The sequence below is a fragment of the Trachemys scripta genome, chromosome 1 (genome assembly GCF_013100865.1).
Source record: "Trachemys scripta elegans isolate TJP31775 chromosome 1, CAS_Tse_1.0, whole genome shotgun sequence".
NCBI classification, from domain to species: domain Eukaryota; kingdom Metazoa; phylum Chordata; order Testudines; family Emydidae; genus Trachemys; species Trachemys scripta.
In genome coordinates this window covers 252,408,562-252,425,079 of record NC_048298.1, presented here as the reverse complement: position 1 = coordinate 252,425,079, position 16,518 = coordinate 252,408,562, and the positions used below count along the sequence as shown (strand labels likewise).

Sequence of the window (16,518 nt, the reverse complement as noted above, 5' to 3'; positions counted from 1 at the left end):
GGGGGAAACAGATGTTTAGTTGTGAAGTCTTGTTTGGCCATTGATATTGTTTATTATTAATTTTTGTGCTTACACCCAAATAATATGATGATATGGACATAGCCTGTAAAATAAGAAAACATTACAAACATTCATGTCAATCAGGTGCCTAAAGCACCAATGCAAAAAAAAAAAAAAAAAAAAAAAAGTGTGTTTAATTTTCACTCAGAAAATAATTCAAATACATGAAAAACCAAAAATCACATACTGACAAACAAATCTGGATTTCAGGAGCATGTATGTGTGTGGGAGAGGACAGCAGGGTTTCTTTCTTTGCTTTTTTTATTTTAAAAAAAGAGAACAATAATAAAACCCTACACACACACATTCTCTGCTGTACCACTTTCCATGTAGTCCAGTTGAGGGGTGAGAGATCAGGGAACCCGTTGCAGATCTGTGATTCTCTGCCCAGCTCCTGCCCTGGTGCAGGTTGCACAGCTGGCAACAGCCCCCAAGGGATCATATGCCAGTTGGATGTTGCTGGAGTGCAACACACTCCTGCCATGCCCTGTCTGCATCTTTCTCCTGGTGGGGAAGGTGGCCTACTGCTTGCACTCTCCTACACTCCTGTCAGAGCAGCACGAAGAGGACAGAGAAGAGGAAAGAGTCAGACCCAAAGGGCTGGATCCTATATGTTATGGAAGAGGCAGTCTGTAGGAAAGAATGTGATCTTATTCAAATTCTTTCAAATACATCAGTTTACAGAGAAGCACAATCTCAGTTATTGTCTCTTAGCAGTTGTTGAAGAATTAGTCCACAAGAATGGACTGATTTAAATGATCAAAACATTTTGCCATATTTTCAGACTGAATCATTTGGATACTAAATACATAGACTCTTGTTTTCAATTTAGTAATCCTTTGCAGAGATATTATGGAAAACAATAGCCACTCGTATTTTTAGGTTCTAGCAAATGTATTTTATGCTCTGTGTTGGCTCTTCAGCGGTAGTTAGCCAGCAAACTTAATTCAAACTGTTTCTAGAATTGTGCTGATATTGATATCACTTATGCACACACAAAATAATTGGTTGACGTGACAGAAATCCATAGATAATGAAGTTATTAAAAAAGCCGTGATTATTTCAGCTCCATTCTAAGGTTACAGTGGGAGAACAGGGAAATTTATATTTACAAAATGGACAAGGATGAAATTCAGGGATCTAGGAGTACTGCAAACAACAGAGAGGGGGAAAGGAAAAAATGATTATAAAAATGATCTTGACAGAGTTCTTTGAAATGTTACAGCCCTAAAATGAAAATGCATGTGGAGGACAAAGTCAGCTTCATACCTGAGGTATGATTGAAATTTTCTTCCGCAAGTCATGAAGTCCCAGTTCTGATGTTAAGTACTTATCAATCCAAATTCGTCCTTTGGGTTCAGCCAACCGAAAGAGGGCTGCTATCAAAGAGCTCTTTCCAGCTCCTGTTCTTCCCACAATTCCAACCTGCAAAACCAACCAAGCCAGTATGATTAACCCTAGTAGCTTCCAACATAGTATTTGTAATACTCTTCCATTAATGTAAACTGAGATTTATTAAAAGGCAAGGCAACAGGTAAATTCCTTAAAAATGGTTGTTGTTTTTTAAAAGGTAAATTCTAACACCCTGGAGTCGGATGGGATTTGAAGCTTCAAGAATTTTCTAAATCATCTCATTTAAAGGTGAAATGAATGTTTTCTTAACAAAAGGCCTCCCTTAATATGAGCTGCTGAATGCCTAAATGAGAGGCAATGTGGCCAAGTGGATAGAGCACCGGACTGGTACTTAGGAGTCCTGCGTTTCATTTTCAGCTCTGCCATTAGCCTGTTGGGTGACCTTGCACTAGTCACGTCACCTCCCTGTGCCTCAATTTCTCCATCTGCAAAAAGGGAACAATGACACTAACACTTCTTTGTAAAGCACTTTGAGCTCCACCATTAATAGTATTAAACAAGCATTACTAACAACACTTGAGACAATTTTGAGTCAGATTCTGATGACCTTACTCAAGTTGAATAGTATCTAATTCAGAGGTCGGCAACCTTTTAGAAGTGGTGTGCCGAGTCTTCATTTATTCACTCTAATTTAAGGTTTCGCATGCCAGTAATACATTTTAATGTTTTTAGAAGGTCTCTTTCTATAAGTCTATAATATAGAACTAAACTATTGTTGTATGTAAAGTAAATAAGGTTTTTAAAATGTTTAAGAAGCTTCATTTAAAATTAAATTAAAATGCAGAGCCCCCCGGACCGGTGGCCAGGACCAGGCAGTGTGAGTGCCACTGAAAATCAGCCCGCGTGCTGCCTTTGGCACACGTGCCATAGGTTGCTTACCCCTGATCAAACTCAATGAGGAGCCATAATAGAGTCAACAATAGGGCTACAAAAAGTATCTGAGCAAAGGGCATGGAGAGATGGTCCTAATGTTTGCCATAAGGAGCTGCAGTAAAGAAGAAACTAATATTGGCTGGGGCAGTGGATTCCATTTATAGCCTAGCTTTGAAAGTTCAGATCCTTGCAGGGGACAGAGATGCTGCTTTTCTCAAAGCTCTGAATACCAGAGCCACATATCTCATAAGCAAGGATCTCGAAGAAGACATTTGAGGGAATTAAGAAATCTAGTTAAGCACAATAAGTGGAAGGAGGCCAACCAATCCTAGAATATACTATAATGCACAACACAGTCTAAAAATCCTCTAAGAAAAGAGGAATTCACAAAAAGCAAATCCGCCAATATGGCTTCACAAGGAGCTGCTCAAAGAACAGAGGATTAAAAAACCATACTGGTAACAACAACAAAAATGGACGAGCAACCCAACTAATACATTCACAGAAAATGCAGGGAAAATGTAAAATAAGGAAATGCTAAGAAGCCTAATGGTATGGAATTAAAAAATTTTTTACAAATATATCAAATGAAAAAAGACACACTTAGGGAGATTGTATGTCTATTAATAAATGAAGAAAGGGGCAAAATTAATGCTGACTAAATATGACTCAGATAGTGAACTTCTTTTTGCAAAAGCCTGTCTTCATCAAGAAGCAGGTAAGGATTACTTAGAAAAATGGAATGTACACCCTATCAACTGTCTCACAGAGTGCAGCTTGGGATAACTCTCTCTATAGATCTGCTCTGGCAGAACCTGTTACAGTAGAACCTCAGCGTTATGAACACCAGAGTTACAAACTGACCAGTCAACACAAACCTCAATTGGAATCAGAAGTACACAATCAGGCAGCAGAGACCAAAAAAAAAAAAAAAAAACCCACGCAAATACAGTACAGCACTGTGCTAAACTAAATTACTTAAAACTACTTAAAAAATAAAAAGGGAAAGTTTAAAAAAAAAGATTTGACAAAGCAAGGAAACTGTTTCTGTGCTTGTTTCATTTAAATTAAGATGTTTAAAAGCACCATTTTTTTCTGCATAGTAAAGTTTCAAAGCTATATTAAGTCAATGTTCAGTTGTAAACTTTTGAAAGAACAACCATAACATTTGCTTCAGAGTTACGAACAAGTCAGAGTTACAAACAACCTCACTTCTCAAAGTGTTCGCAACTCTGAGGTTCTAGGTATATATTACATTCAGTTCTAGGCACCACATTTCCAGAGAAATATTGGCAAACACTGGAGGGATTTCAGAGAGGAGCAAGAAAAATTACCATGGACTGGAGATACTGATTTATGAGGGAAGACAAAAGAGTTAAATATGCACAGCAGTGGTTCTCAACCAGGGGTAAGGAGATGTCTTCCAGGGGGTAAATCAACTCATCTAGATATCTGCCTAGTTTTCCAACAGGCTACATAAAAAGCACTAGCGAAGTCAGTACAAACTAAAATTTCATACAGATAATAGCTTGTTTATACTGCTCTATATACAGGATACACTGAAATGTAATTATAATATTTGTATCCCAATTGATTTATTTTATAATTATATGGTAAAAATGAGAACGTAAGCAATTTTTCAGTAATAGTGTGCTGTGACACTTTTGTATTTTTATGTCTGATTTTGTAAGCAAGTCGTTTTTAAGTGAGGTGAAACTTGGGGTACACCCAAGACAAATCAGACTTGTAAAAGGGGTACAGTAGTCTGAAAAGGTTGAGAACCACTGATGTACACTATAGCATGGCTAAGTGATTAAGAAGGCACATGACAACAGAAGAATATTTGAAAAGTACAAACACCAAACAAAATTGGGCAATTATGTAGCGTGATACACAGAGATACTGAAATGATATTAAGGAAAGGAAAACTTAAGGTGAATATCAGGAAAAAATTTGTAACAGAGAAATTAAGATATGGAATAGGCTCCCAAGCAAAGTGGCAGAACCTGCATTTAAAAAAGAAACACCCTAGACTAAGCACAAGAAAATATATTGGAAGAAGCAACTTGGAAGACGGACTGGATAATCTAAAAGGTCTTTTCTACCTCTAACTTTTCCAATTCTACGATTTTACTGAATAACTGATTCACGTAGGTGTGTACAATCACTAAGTACACCTCTACCCCGATATAACACGAATTTGGATATAATGCGGTAAAGCACTGCTCCGGAGGGGCGGGGCTGCGCACTCCGGTGGATCAAAGCAAGTTTCACCTATATCGCGGTAAGATTTTTTGGACAGCGTTATATCGGGGTAGAGGTGTACTACGTCAGTGCTAATAATTATTTTACTGTTACCTAAAATACAGCTTAGTTTTAGCAAACCTGTTTAAAGGAATGGTATAAAAGTAAAAGGAAAAAAATAATTGAAATAATGAGAAATATTTCTGAAGAAACTCTACTAAAGCTCCTCTTCCTTCAAAAAGATAAATCAGAAAGAAAAAGCTATATGGAGAACACACATAAAGTGTTTTAAAAAGAAAGAGTTCAAAAGCATTTCTTTTGAAAACCTTATTGATATACACTACTGTATTAACAACATGAAGAAAAACATTATCAAAAATAAAGTAACTCTTAAAATGAAAATGAAGCTGCTTGTATATTGTCAATATCTCTCTTTCAGGCAGGCATCAAATGAAAGCATTGCATTTTTCAGTGTTTGACCAAAAATACAAATGGATTTCTCTAAATTGACTACACGCTGCTAAAATCAGCATGAATTTGAACTGGCTCTCAGTAAACAGGATTTTATTCCCTGTTATAAATCATGTTATTCAAAAGGCACAGTATTTTTCCATATACAGATCTTAATCAAATCTGTCCTGCAAAGCTGAAACCAGGCAGGCAGGCCCTTGTGCAGCCCTACTGAAGCCAATGGCTACCTCCATACACAAAAGGGTATATCAGCAGGATTGGGTCCCTGATTACTAAACACAACTCAGATTTAGGTCATCCAGACAAAGAAAATAATTTATGTTTAGCAAATGTATGAACCGACATGTGTTAATGTGTTTTTAAACACTACTTACCATCTAGCTTTGACAAAGACAGCTGTGTTGTGTTTAAAATCCACCACTATTTTTGGCCTGGTCTACTTTTAAAACTTATACCATAAAAACATAAAAACTTAAGAACGGCCATACTGGGTCAGACCAATGATCCATCGAGCCCAGTATCCTGTCTTCTGAAAGTGGCCAATGCCAGGTACTTCAGAGCAATTAACAGAACAGGGCATCCATTCCTTATCATCCAGTCCCAGCTTCTGGGAGTCAGAGACTTAGGGACATCCAGAGCATGAGGTTGTGTCCCGGACCATCTTGGATAACAGCCACTGATGGGTTTATCCTCTATGAGGGGATGGCCAAAGTTACTGACACTCAGATGCATATGATAATCTTCAAAAATTCAAAAGCTAGGTGCAACTGTCAAGGTTCGGGGCATCAGCCCCACAGCAGGGTGGTGGGGCTTGCCTGCCAGGACTCAGGGAACTTGCCAGGGCTTCAGCCCCATGGTAGGCATCTGCCCAGGCTCGGGGCTTCAGCCCCACTCCTGCTGAAGGATCTTGCAGGGATTTCACTTTTGGCACTGTACCTTTTAATTTTTGTTTAACTAACTTCCTCACTTTTGTCTAGTTCCCCTTTCTGAAATTAAATGCTACAATGGTGGAGTGCTTTGGTGTTTTCCCCACAACAGGGATGTTAAATTTTATTATGTTATGGTCAGTATTATTAATCGGTTCAGCTATATTCACCTCTTGGACCAGATCCTGTGCTCCACTTAGGACTAAATCAAGAATTGCCTCTCCTCTGGTGGGTTCCAGGACTAGCTGCGCCAAGAAGCTTCCATAGTGTAGACATAGTCTTCATCTACATTAGTTGCTAAGTGTTGTTTGAGGCCTTAGAGGACAGTGAGAAAATACTTTGGCCTATTCTATATTTAAACCTTAAGCCAGGTAGACTGAAAAATCCTGTGCATCGTAGCTATGTTAACCCAACCCCCACTGTAGAGGCAGCCAGATTGATGTTGATAAAAGAATGCTTTCATTGACCTAGCAACCATCGCTCAGGGAGATGGCATTCCTACAGTGACGGAAAAAACCCTTCCATCACTGTCATCTGCGTCTACACTATGGGATTGCAGTAGCATAGCTTTGGTGCCATAGCTGTACCACAGTAACTCCTGTAGCATAGACAAGGCCTGAAATGTTAGCAACTTCTAGGTTTTCAAGAAATGTTTCCCTTTTACTAAAATCCAGGGAACGGGGCAGATACCTGGAAACCTATTATTTTACACATTACAGTGGTGATGGCCTACTGTCATACCATGTGATACATTATCAAAAACAGTAGCTTCTAAAAAGGAAACCAATCTCTCTCCAGAGCTGCAAGAGTTTCAAACTGGGCAAACTTACTTTAGGATGACAAACCCACAGCACAATCACTCAGATCAAAAAAGCAACGAGTGTTTAGCCACTGTCTGGGTACCTCTCTTATTTCTGTTCTTTTATTTTATTTCTGTTTCTTGCCATGAAATTTAAATCTTCTTATTCACTATTACACTAGAGTGGCTTATTATAACTGCTACAGAGCTGCCCCAAAGGCAAGAAAAGTACAGAGAAGATAAACAGCTTTTTTACTACACTTTGTAAACTCCTTGCCCTCAACTCCCACTTACCTTTCTCCATGAAATTATCTTTGAACAGGATAGAAGGGCTGAATTCTTGTAACATGCTTGTTATTAAAATGATTCACTTGAGGAATGGCATGGTGGTTGGGGCTGAATGGAAGTGTGTGTTACAAATTAAGCCAGGGCAACGATTGTATAGAACTGAGCCAACCTCCCAGGGAAGATTTCTTAATCAAAAAACGTATATCTGCATTTGAAATGTGGCAAAACACGAATTAACACTGCAGGGCTCTAATTTCATTTGGTCTATGGGGGAAACTTGCCCTATCACACTCTTTCAATTGAGATGGTTTCAAAATTGGGATGATGGGGCAAAGGGAGAAGAGTCAAAAGTTTTCAGAGTGAGGGTTTTTATTTCTGTGTTTCTTTTGGCTAACAATCTCATTAATGCTGATAGTTAATTGGATAAGTTGCCAAAAGGAACTGAAGTAAAATCCCCACAATCCTAAAATTATGAAATTGACTTTTTTCCCCCTTATCTCTCCTTCGCCCCCATCCTGGGATTATGTGTGTGTGTGCGTGTGCACCCTCCTTTATTTTTTATTGTCACTGTCCACCTTTTGTGTTACCTCTCCCTGCCCCTTTTGTGTTTCCTTTAGTGGATCCTCAGTGTCCCTTTGTACAGATCTACTTATCTCCCCTCTTTCCCATCCATACTTAGATTCCTAATAGTTTAGCTTCTCAAGACGAATGCTGATGGAAAAGGTATTAAACTTGTATCTATGCTGGGGGAAAGATCACATGCAGTTAGCTAACACAAGTTAGTTAAACTCAATCCATCCTTGACCTTTTTTCCCCTAATGGATACAAACTGTTGGAATCATTAGAGCAGCTTTGTCTTCTCAGTGGCAGAGACAGAAAATGCTCTCAAGCAAAGTGTGATGCTCCTATTTCTTTGTAGTTAATAAGAGTATTGCGTTCATAAGGTGGCTAACAGTTTAGCACAGTGGTTCTCAAACTTTTGTACTGGTGACCCCTTTCACATAGCAAGCCTCTGTGTGCGACCCCCCCCTTATAAATTAAAAACACTTTTTTACATATTTAACACCATTATAAATGCTGGAGGCAAAGCGGGGTTTGGGGTGGAGGCTGATAGCTCACGACACGCCATGTAAAAACCTCATGACCCCCTGAAGAGTCCCAACCCCGAGTTTGAGAACCCCTGGTTTAGCATACCCTTAATTATTCATTTCCTTGCTTTTAAATTCTGGGCTTTGTAAACGACGTCTGGCATGCATATTGTTTTCTCTTAGTGACCTTAGTTGCATTTTGAAATAAAAGCCATGATCATGCAATCAGATCTGTGCAAGAGGATCCATTCACCTGGGCTGAGTCCCACTGAAGTCACCAAGCCTCTGCACATGCACAAGGATTCAGATCTGCCCACATGGATCCAATCACAGGACCAAGGTCTGCGTTTGTTTTATTATAACTATTTGTATTCTGTAGCACCTAAAGGCCCGAGCCCTACTGGGATAGGCACTTTACAAACATATAACAAAGAGAAAGTCCCTGCCCTGAAGAGCATACAATCTAAGTGGTGTTTGTTCTTGGAGTTTATGCAATAGGCAATCACAAAGTCCCTAGTTTCCCAAGTTTTTAAGTAGGTTATTTACTCGTAACCACGCATATTACCAAACATTACTGCATGACTTGTAGTAAGTAAACATGCTTTATCCTTTAGTAAATATGAGTACTATAATTACTTTTTTTTTTTTTTTTTTTAAATACAGGCCTCATTTTCTAAGGATAGTATATTTCAGGGGTGGCCAAACTTACTGACCCTTTGAGCTGCACACGACAATCTTCAGAAGTTCGAGAGCCGGGGCGCGCCTGCTGGAGCTCAGGGCTTCAGCCTGGCAGGGAGTGGGGTCTTGGGGCTTCAGCCCTGCGGGAAGTGCCTGCCAGGGCTCGGGGCCCCCTTCCTGCTGGCAGAAGCCACAGGCGATGCATGGGGGGGGTCACATGGGGTCACGTGCCTCCCCCCCCGATTTTTGCTAGGGTTATCTGGCCTCCACTCGGTCAGTTCCTGGAGCCGGCAAGCTGGAAGTTGCAGCCATTCAGAGAGGCAGTGGCAAGCAGCAGGGAGAGCCACTGCCTTTGCTGCTGCCTCTTCCTGCAGAGCTAACATGGGGGAGCTGCAGGAAGGGGCCACTGAGGGGGCATACCTGGGGGTGCGACTCAAACTGTTTAAACCTTTAAATTGTGCCCCCCACTCTCAGCAGGCACCAGTCGTCTCTGGCAGAAGCCCCTAGCCCTACCACCCCACTGCAGGGCAGACGCCCTGAGTGTTCCACCCCAGTCTGATAGGCAGAGAATGGAGGGGTATAGGGGACTCCACAAGCTGCATTTTAACTATAAAAGAGATGCATGCAGCTCACAAGCCACAGATTGGCCACCCTGGTATATTTTATAGCACTGTATAGAGTTGAAAAAAAAAGAAAAAAAAAAAAAAAGACCATAAGGTATTACCTCCTTAACAAAAATTGTGTCTATTTGAAGTAAGCATGCAATGCATACCTTTTCTTTTGATTTAATTAGAACAGACAAGTGCCTCAACGCCAAGGGTCCATCTAAGCTGTAAGTGAAGTTAACATTTTCAAAGGCTATCACTCCTTGGCTTGGCCATTCAGCTGGTGGAGGTTTGTTGGACTCCCAAGGAGCTTCCTTTTCAAGTTCTGTGTATTCCATTACTCTTTCTACTGAGATCATCTAGAAAAAAGTCACACAAGCAATAAACTCAAACTCTTTTATATTTTGGGTAACATTCTGATTATAAAAAAAGCTACAAAAGGACACCAGAAATTTTCTTTCAATCATATGGGGGGTGGGGGAGAGGACGAATCATGGTACTGTCCTATTTTTATTAAATAGAAATGCAAGTCTTACCTCCTAAAATAAGTCCCGATCCAGCATAACATTTAAGCAGGTACTTAATTTTAAAGCATGTTAATTGAGTCAATGTAAGTATTAATTTGAGGACAATGGGATTACTCACATGCTTAAGTGCTTTGCAGGACTGGAGCCTTATTTTCTACATGATAGGTTGTCTTTCTCCTGGGCATCTATGGGAGTAGTACTAGAGATCAGACTTACATCTGAGCTACAGGAAGACCCAGCCTATTAGTAATATCATTGATAAGTTTATCATTTTTGTGTGTATTGAGCCACCACCATCTCTGGGGTTTCACCAATGAGCTTGTCCTTTGCAGCTCTGGCTAAGGTTATTATGTGCTTGGAATGAATATCTGTAATTCATCAGCAGAGCCAAATCAGTATACTGGTTACTACAGTATTGGCTGGATAGCTAGCAGATTTTTTTTTCATATCCATGGACATACAAATATCAAAGAGACAGCAAGATTTATTGATAACTGAGATTTTACGGGATTCTAAATGGAAAAGACTAACTAACGGAACTAACCCCTCCCCAAATTTGAGACACTTGGGGGCTGCCTCTCTCTTCTTGCAAATATGGGAGGCAGTTCAGTTTTGGCAATGCGGTACAGGGTCTTTAAAATTCCATTAATGCAAAGATAACACTTCAAATGTATTTCATGTCACTTAACAGCAAAGAGATGTGAAAAATATGAAGTTGAGCAAATTAATATTACCAGATTTTCAACTTCAGCACTTTGCCTAACTCCCCACTGGAACGTTCCCATGAGTGTGATTGCATAGGACAATGCCAAGCCAACCTGTCCTGCATCCAGAGCTGTAGGGCGAGGAGGAGAAAAATCACATCTATATAATTACACAAAACTCTACTTGTCTTTCAAACTAATATGCCATTGAAGTGGTAGAGCCAGATTGACTCTCAGTCACACCAGTTTAAATAGTAGCTCTGTGGAAAAGGTCTATCTAGTCACATTACTTTTGTAAGCTTTCTAAAACTATATTCGTGTTTGAAAATAAGGTCCTGGTTCTCCACTGCCAGGCACCTTGTCTTTAACAACAACAACAAAAAAGCCCAGAATCAACTAATCTCTTAAGCACAAGTTTAGGGTCATCGCTATTCAGTTAAGCAATTGAGAATCTTTCAATTAATTTCAAAGGGAGTTGGCTCAGGCTACTAAACCTGTGCACGGTGAGCATAAAATGCTACTAAAACACATTGCTAGCATTTACACAAACTATGTACTGGTATAAATGGGTGCAAAGTACTGTAAGAGCAGACAAGAAGTTTTTGAAGGGCAAACTTCTGCTCATGCTACTCACATGGACAGACTCATTACACTCAATGAGTCAGCTCTTGTGAATAAACTAAACAGGATTTGGTCCTAATATGGGACCCAATTCTCCTCTCACTATAGCCATTTTACATCAGCATAACTCCATTTACTTCACAAAAGCTACTCCTTGTACTGATTGGAGAGACAAATCAACCCCAGCGTTTTGATTTGTCTTCAAGTCTAGTAACTTGAAACCTATCTGGAAATCTTCTCTATAATGCAATGTATATAGGTCTATATATATTATCTTAAAGGAAAAATAAAGGAAACCAAGAACAGCAAATTAGCACCCAAATTTCATGTCCAAGATAATTACTTCCTTTGTATTTTAGAAGACTATCTAGTTTTAGAACATCTACCATAATTACATTTTGGGATGATCATATAAAACAACAGCATGAGAATGACAATGAATATAAAGCTTTTTATAATGCAATCTCCCTTTCTGGGATTGGCCTCTCCCTGAACCCAAGACATTTGAGCTGCATCCCTGAATGTTCAGCCTGCTCTGTTTGGCCGAGTCTGCCGCGACAAGAAGGGAAACAAATGTTGTTGTCCCAAAGACAGCTTTAAAAGCTAGTATTTCAACAGTAAAGGCAAGATTGTAGAATTGCAAGCTTTTCTGCAACACTCGGGGGAGATAATTTGGAGGAAGGATGTTAGGTTCATGGCCAAGCCCTTGAGCCCAGAGAAGTCTGAACTGTCTCCAGTACTTACAGGAATGTCTTGGACTGAGGAACAGACCAGGAACTAGAAAGAAACATTTTACTTAATTGCAATCCTTAAACAATTAGAGAAAGTAAACTCTGAAAAAGAATACGGTATTGCTATAAATTGTAATTATAGCATTAACATTCCTAGCACCTGTACTTACTGTTTGCGAGAAACAGGGAACCAAAGGCAACCACTATAACAAAGATGGCACAGATGGCATCCAGCCTCACAGCAAACCATCGGGAGGTAGTCAAAAACAGAAACCAAGCCTCTAAAAAGTTTTTTAAAAGTCATAATAAGAACAATAAGTTATTGGGAAAAAATAAGCTCTATATTGACTCCCATAAGACACAAAATCAGCATGGACTAATTCTATAAGCTGCAAAAATATCATTCTCTTGGAGAGAGTTTGCATGTGTTGATGATGATGATGCCCTATTTTCCTAGCTAGTGCTGGCCAGCTTTCAGGTTTTCACACTGTTTAACATAGCTGAGACTAGTATATCAAACAGGAGTCGAAACAGAAATAAAAGATGCTAGCCCCTGATTCACAGCCTACTGAAGCCAACAAAAAGAGTCTAATTGACTTCAATGGACTTTGGATCAGATGCCTAGTACGCTACGTAAAATACCATTGCAATTTTCTTTCATATAACATTTAGATAAAGTATATCCCAATATGCTTCACAGAATTGAGTATTACTGGACCGTGGAGGTTACTTGATATAAATCACAGAAGAAAGCAGCATAGTCTGTATAATGAACATTAAAGTATTCAAATTTAGGGCCAATAACAGAAGTCAAATAGGCATAAGGTAGAATTCTGTATCGCTTTGTAATCTGGGCCTGTTCATATAAAATGTATTTCCATATAGCCAAATTCAAAGTTACATGTCTTGGAAAAAGGAATGCAGGCCATACCTATAGACTGGGGGCCTGTGTTCCGGAAAACCGTGACTCTGAAAAGGATTTAGGTGTCATAGTGGTCAAGCAATTTAACATGAGCTATCAGTGCGATGCTGTGGCACAAAGGGCTATGCGCTCCTTGGATGTATAAGCAGAGCAGTAGTAAGTAGAAACAGGGAGGCAATTTTACTTCTGTGTATAAGGCATTGGCAAGACTGATACTGAATACTATGTAAAGTTCAGGAGTCCACATTTTCAAAATATATTAAAAAACTGGAGGTGCAGAAAAAGGTCCCAAATTATTTGGAGTTCTGGAGAAAATGCCTTGCAGCAAGAGATTCTCAGCTCCCCACATTCCCCCTCTTAGGTTGTGGAAATGCTCCTGTTGAGATACGCACCACCAACCCAAAGAGAGTAGTGTGGACATGCACCACGGCAGTAATTACTGCAGTGGCTGTACATAGGGCGATTTAATTTTTTAGTGTAGACACATCCTTAGTGTTCCACCTGAATAATATTAAATATTGCTAAGTATAACTTGTTTTGCCTTAAAATATTATGCAATATGGGAACTTGGTGGAAAATGATACTTTAAATATACTTATTGGGTATACACCTCTACCCCGATATAACGCGACCCGATATAACATGAATTCGGATATAACACGGTAAAGCAGTGCTCTGGGGGGATGGGGCTGCGCACTCCGGTGGATCAAAGCAAGTTCGATATAACGCGGTTTCACCGCGGTAAGAGTTTTTGGCTCTCGAGGACAGCATTATATCAGGATAGAGGTGTACTTTAAAATGTTTATCTTAAATATTGTTATGATGCATGCTTGAATCTCTCAAACTATTCTAGAGTCCAAAGTGTATTCTACAAATCCAGAAAGAAAGAAGAAACAATTATGAAATCTACTAATGGGGAGATTTTGCACTAAAGAGAGATGTATTAAAATCAGCATGAGCTGTGCATGTATGCTGCTCAGGTGTATCTGAGGGGAGAAAATATTTTCCTCTGAAAGAGCTACATACTTAGCTGTCCATGTCTATTCATGACAAACCTGAGTGAAGATCTTGGTGAGCATCAAATAATTCTTGGAATCTTTGCTCTGCTTTGAAAGCACGAATCGTCCAAAGTCCCTGGAGAGATGTTGACAAGTGGGAGAATACTGGACTTCGTGCTGTAAAGTAAAAAAGACTAATTTATGGTAGCTGAAGGGCAGTGTTGGTAATTTTTTGCACTATGTTAATCTTTAATCCTACTTCTCTGTTTACTGACACAAGCCAGTGAATCACATCTTTTAGGATAAACCTACTTTCCTGTTACTCAATTACACCCACTTGGATGGCAAGATGGATTAATCTAATTGACACAAAAAAAGTTTTCAACAGTTATCATCATCCATGGCTTCTTCCTTTGTTTCTTTCACTAATCAGATAATGCACCCAACTTTTTTTTTTAAATTCAGGATGCTCAAGACTCAGACTCCGCTATTTAATACTATAGTCAATTTGAAATACAGAGATAATCATGAAGGTCATACTGGGTCAAAACCTACATTATTATGTGCAATTAGCCCAATAAGGCCAAGATCCAGCAAATCACTTAAATATGTCCATAACTTTAAATATATGAGTAGTCCATTTAATTTCAAAGACATTAATTGTGGGCTTAAGCCTGGGGTTAAGCAAGTGTTGAAGGATTTTGCTGGTTTGAGACCCAAGACAACAAGCAAATAATCTGTAAAACTAGAGCAAAAATTCCCGATTAATTAATTGATTGCAGAATTTTAGCATCTCATATAATTGTTGCTCAGACTTAAAATCAGCTCTATCCAAGCAACATACTTGTGGACTCCAGACGTTTAATATCTCTCGCTGTGTCTAAGAAATACCGTCGAAGAATAATGAAAAGAATACAAAGTGGAACTAAAGGGATGAGTATCCAAGGAATCACTGCCACAGCCACAGCCACCACGCCAAAAATCTGTAGGAGAGTCTGCAACAACATAGGCAAGAGAAAACATTACTTCCTTACCCAGAAGGATTCCACTTAAAACAAGCTCAAAAACTATTTCACATCATTAAAAGGTTAAATATTCAGACATAAAGATGACACTCCAATTAAAAGGATAAACAACAACTTTCGTATAATAGCTAGATCACTATTATTTTCACATTACATTTATAAGATTTAATGTTTTTAATATTTCAGATTAATTGTAAAATTTACTCTATTTTCTGCATGATTTGTTCTGCCAGAGTCTAATGGAAGCTGCTACAACCAACTTGACCCAACATGAAACGCTTGCTTTCATGGCATTGATCCATTTCCTGTGATCCTGCAAATAACTAACAGTGTACCTGATTTACAAAATGGACAAGTTCAAGATATGTAATAGTTAATTGCTCTGCAGCCATTCAGAGAACTATATAGATGTATCTGCTAGCTCAGGTGAAAGGCTGAATTGAGCTTTGACAGAAACTCAGGTGTTGTTCTTTGAACCACCTTACCCAGCATAAACTGAAGATCCAACTGCCTGACAGTATGTTAAAGTTTGAACTTTCTATGCCTATGTAATTAATCTGATAATAGGAAAAGTAACTTCTACAGGGAAGAACAACATGGAACACTGCCAAGAGAGGTTTCCAAAGAAACCAGTGTACCAGGTTAAGAATCCAGGAAGAAACAGGAGACTGAACAGCTGGGCTAAACCTGAAGCTTACCTATAGAAATCTGGAGATACTAGAGTGAGAAGGTTAATTGTCTAGGGTGTGGAAATCCTCAGGGCAGTTAGTGCTCCCATATGTACCCAATGGTAGGTAACATAAGCCTTTATGACATGCAGATAGCTGAAATTCCAGGTTCATATTAAATTCCTGCACAGTGTTAATTATTACTTCTTGGAAATTACACTGTTAGAAAACTGTTCTCCATACTCCGTACTAGCTCCTAGATGTGTAATCCCTTTGGGTTTATCAACTTTTGTGTGTAACTAAATTCCAGCTGAATTCTACTGCTGCTTGATCTCCAGATGTCAATGGAAATGTAGGACTCCCTTTGGCCTTAAGAAAGCAAGACTTGTTGGCAGGAAAGCGTCAATCCTTATATTTTTAAAGGTATTTGGAAAAGTTTAATGAAATATCAGATATGGACGACCTAATGGATAAACTGAATTACCTGGATTTTCATAATATTTTCCATTAAGTTGCCTATGAAGCAGGAAGCATTCCCATCTTACTTCTAATAAAGTCCACACATATTGAATAAAGTCAAACTTGCCCCCTCATGGTGGCTGTGTTATTTTTGAGTTACCAATAGAGTCAATCAGCACAAATCTCAGTGAAACCTCTCCCCTTACGCCTATATCTTCTTAGGGTTTCTTACAGGACCCTCCTGTCTGAACATTAATTTCCCCTATACTCATGTAAGGGTCCTACACACACATTTCTGTTGTATCTTCGTGGCACAATGAATCAACAGAATTTACTTATCAGCTTTAAGCAAGATTCCAATTCCTCTTAACAGGATGAATCAACAAAAGAACCCTGCATCCCTATGCTAGATCATGCA

The 16,518-nt window shown here is 39.1% G+C and overlaps 1 protein-coding gene across 2 annotated transcripts in view; it reads right to left on the bottom strand.

The window, feature by feature from the left end:
• Window positions 1–16,518, bottom strand: part of ABCC4 (ATP binding cassette subfamily C member 4) — a 224,509-nt gene that overhangs the window by 46,559 nt on the left and 161,432 nt on the right. For both annotated transcript variants that reach the window (XM_034758263.1, XM_034758264.1), the window contains 6 exons: window positions 14,793–14,943; window positions 14,006–14,125; window positions 12,199–12,309; window positions 10,707–10,807; window positions 9,613–9,804; window positions 1,330–1,485 (listed from right to left, as the gene is read on the bottom strand). In XM_034758263.1, coding sequence (XP_034614154.1) covers window positions 1,330–1,485; window positions 9,613–9,804; window positions 10,707–10,807; window positions 12,199–12,309; window positions 14,006–14,125; window positions 14,793–14,943 — 831 coding nt within the window. The remainder of the gene's footprint in view (window positions 1–1,329; window positions 1,486–9,612; window positions 9,805–10,706; window positions 10,808–12,198; window positions 12,310–14,005; window positions 14,126–14,792; window positions 14,944–16,518) is intronic.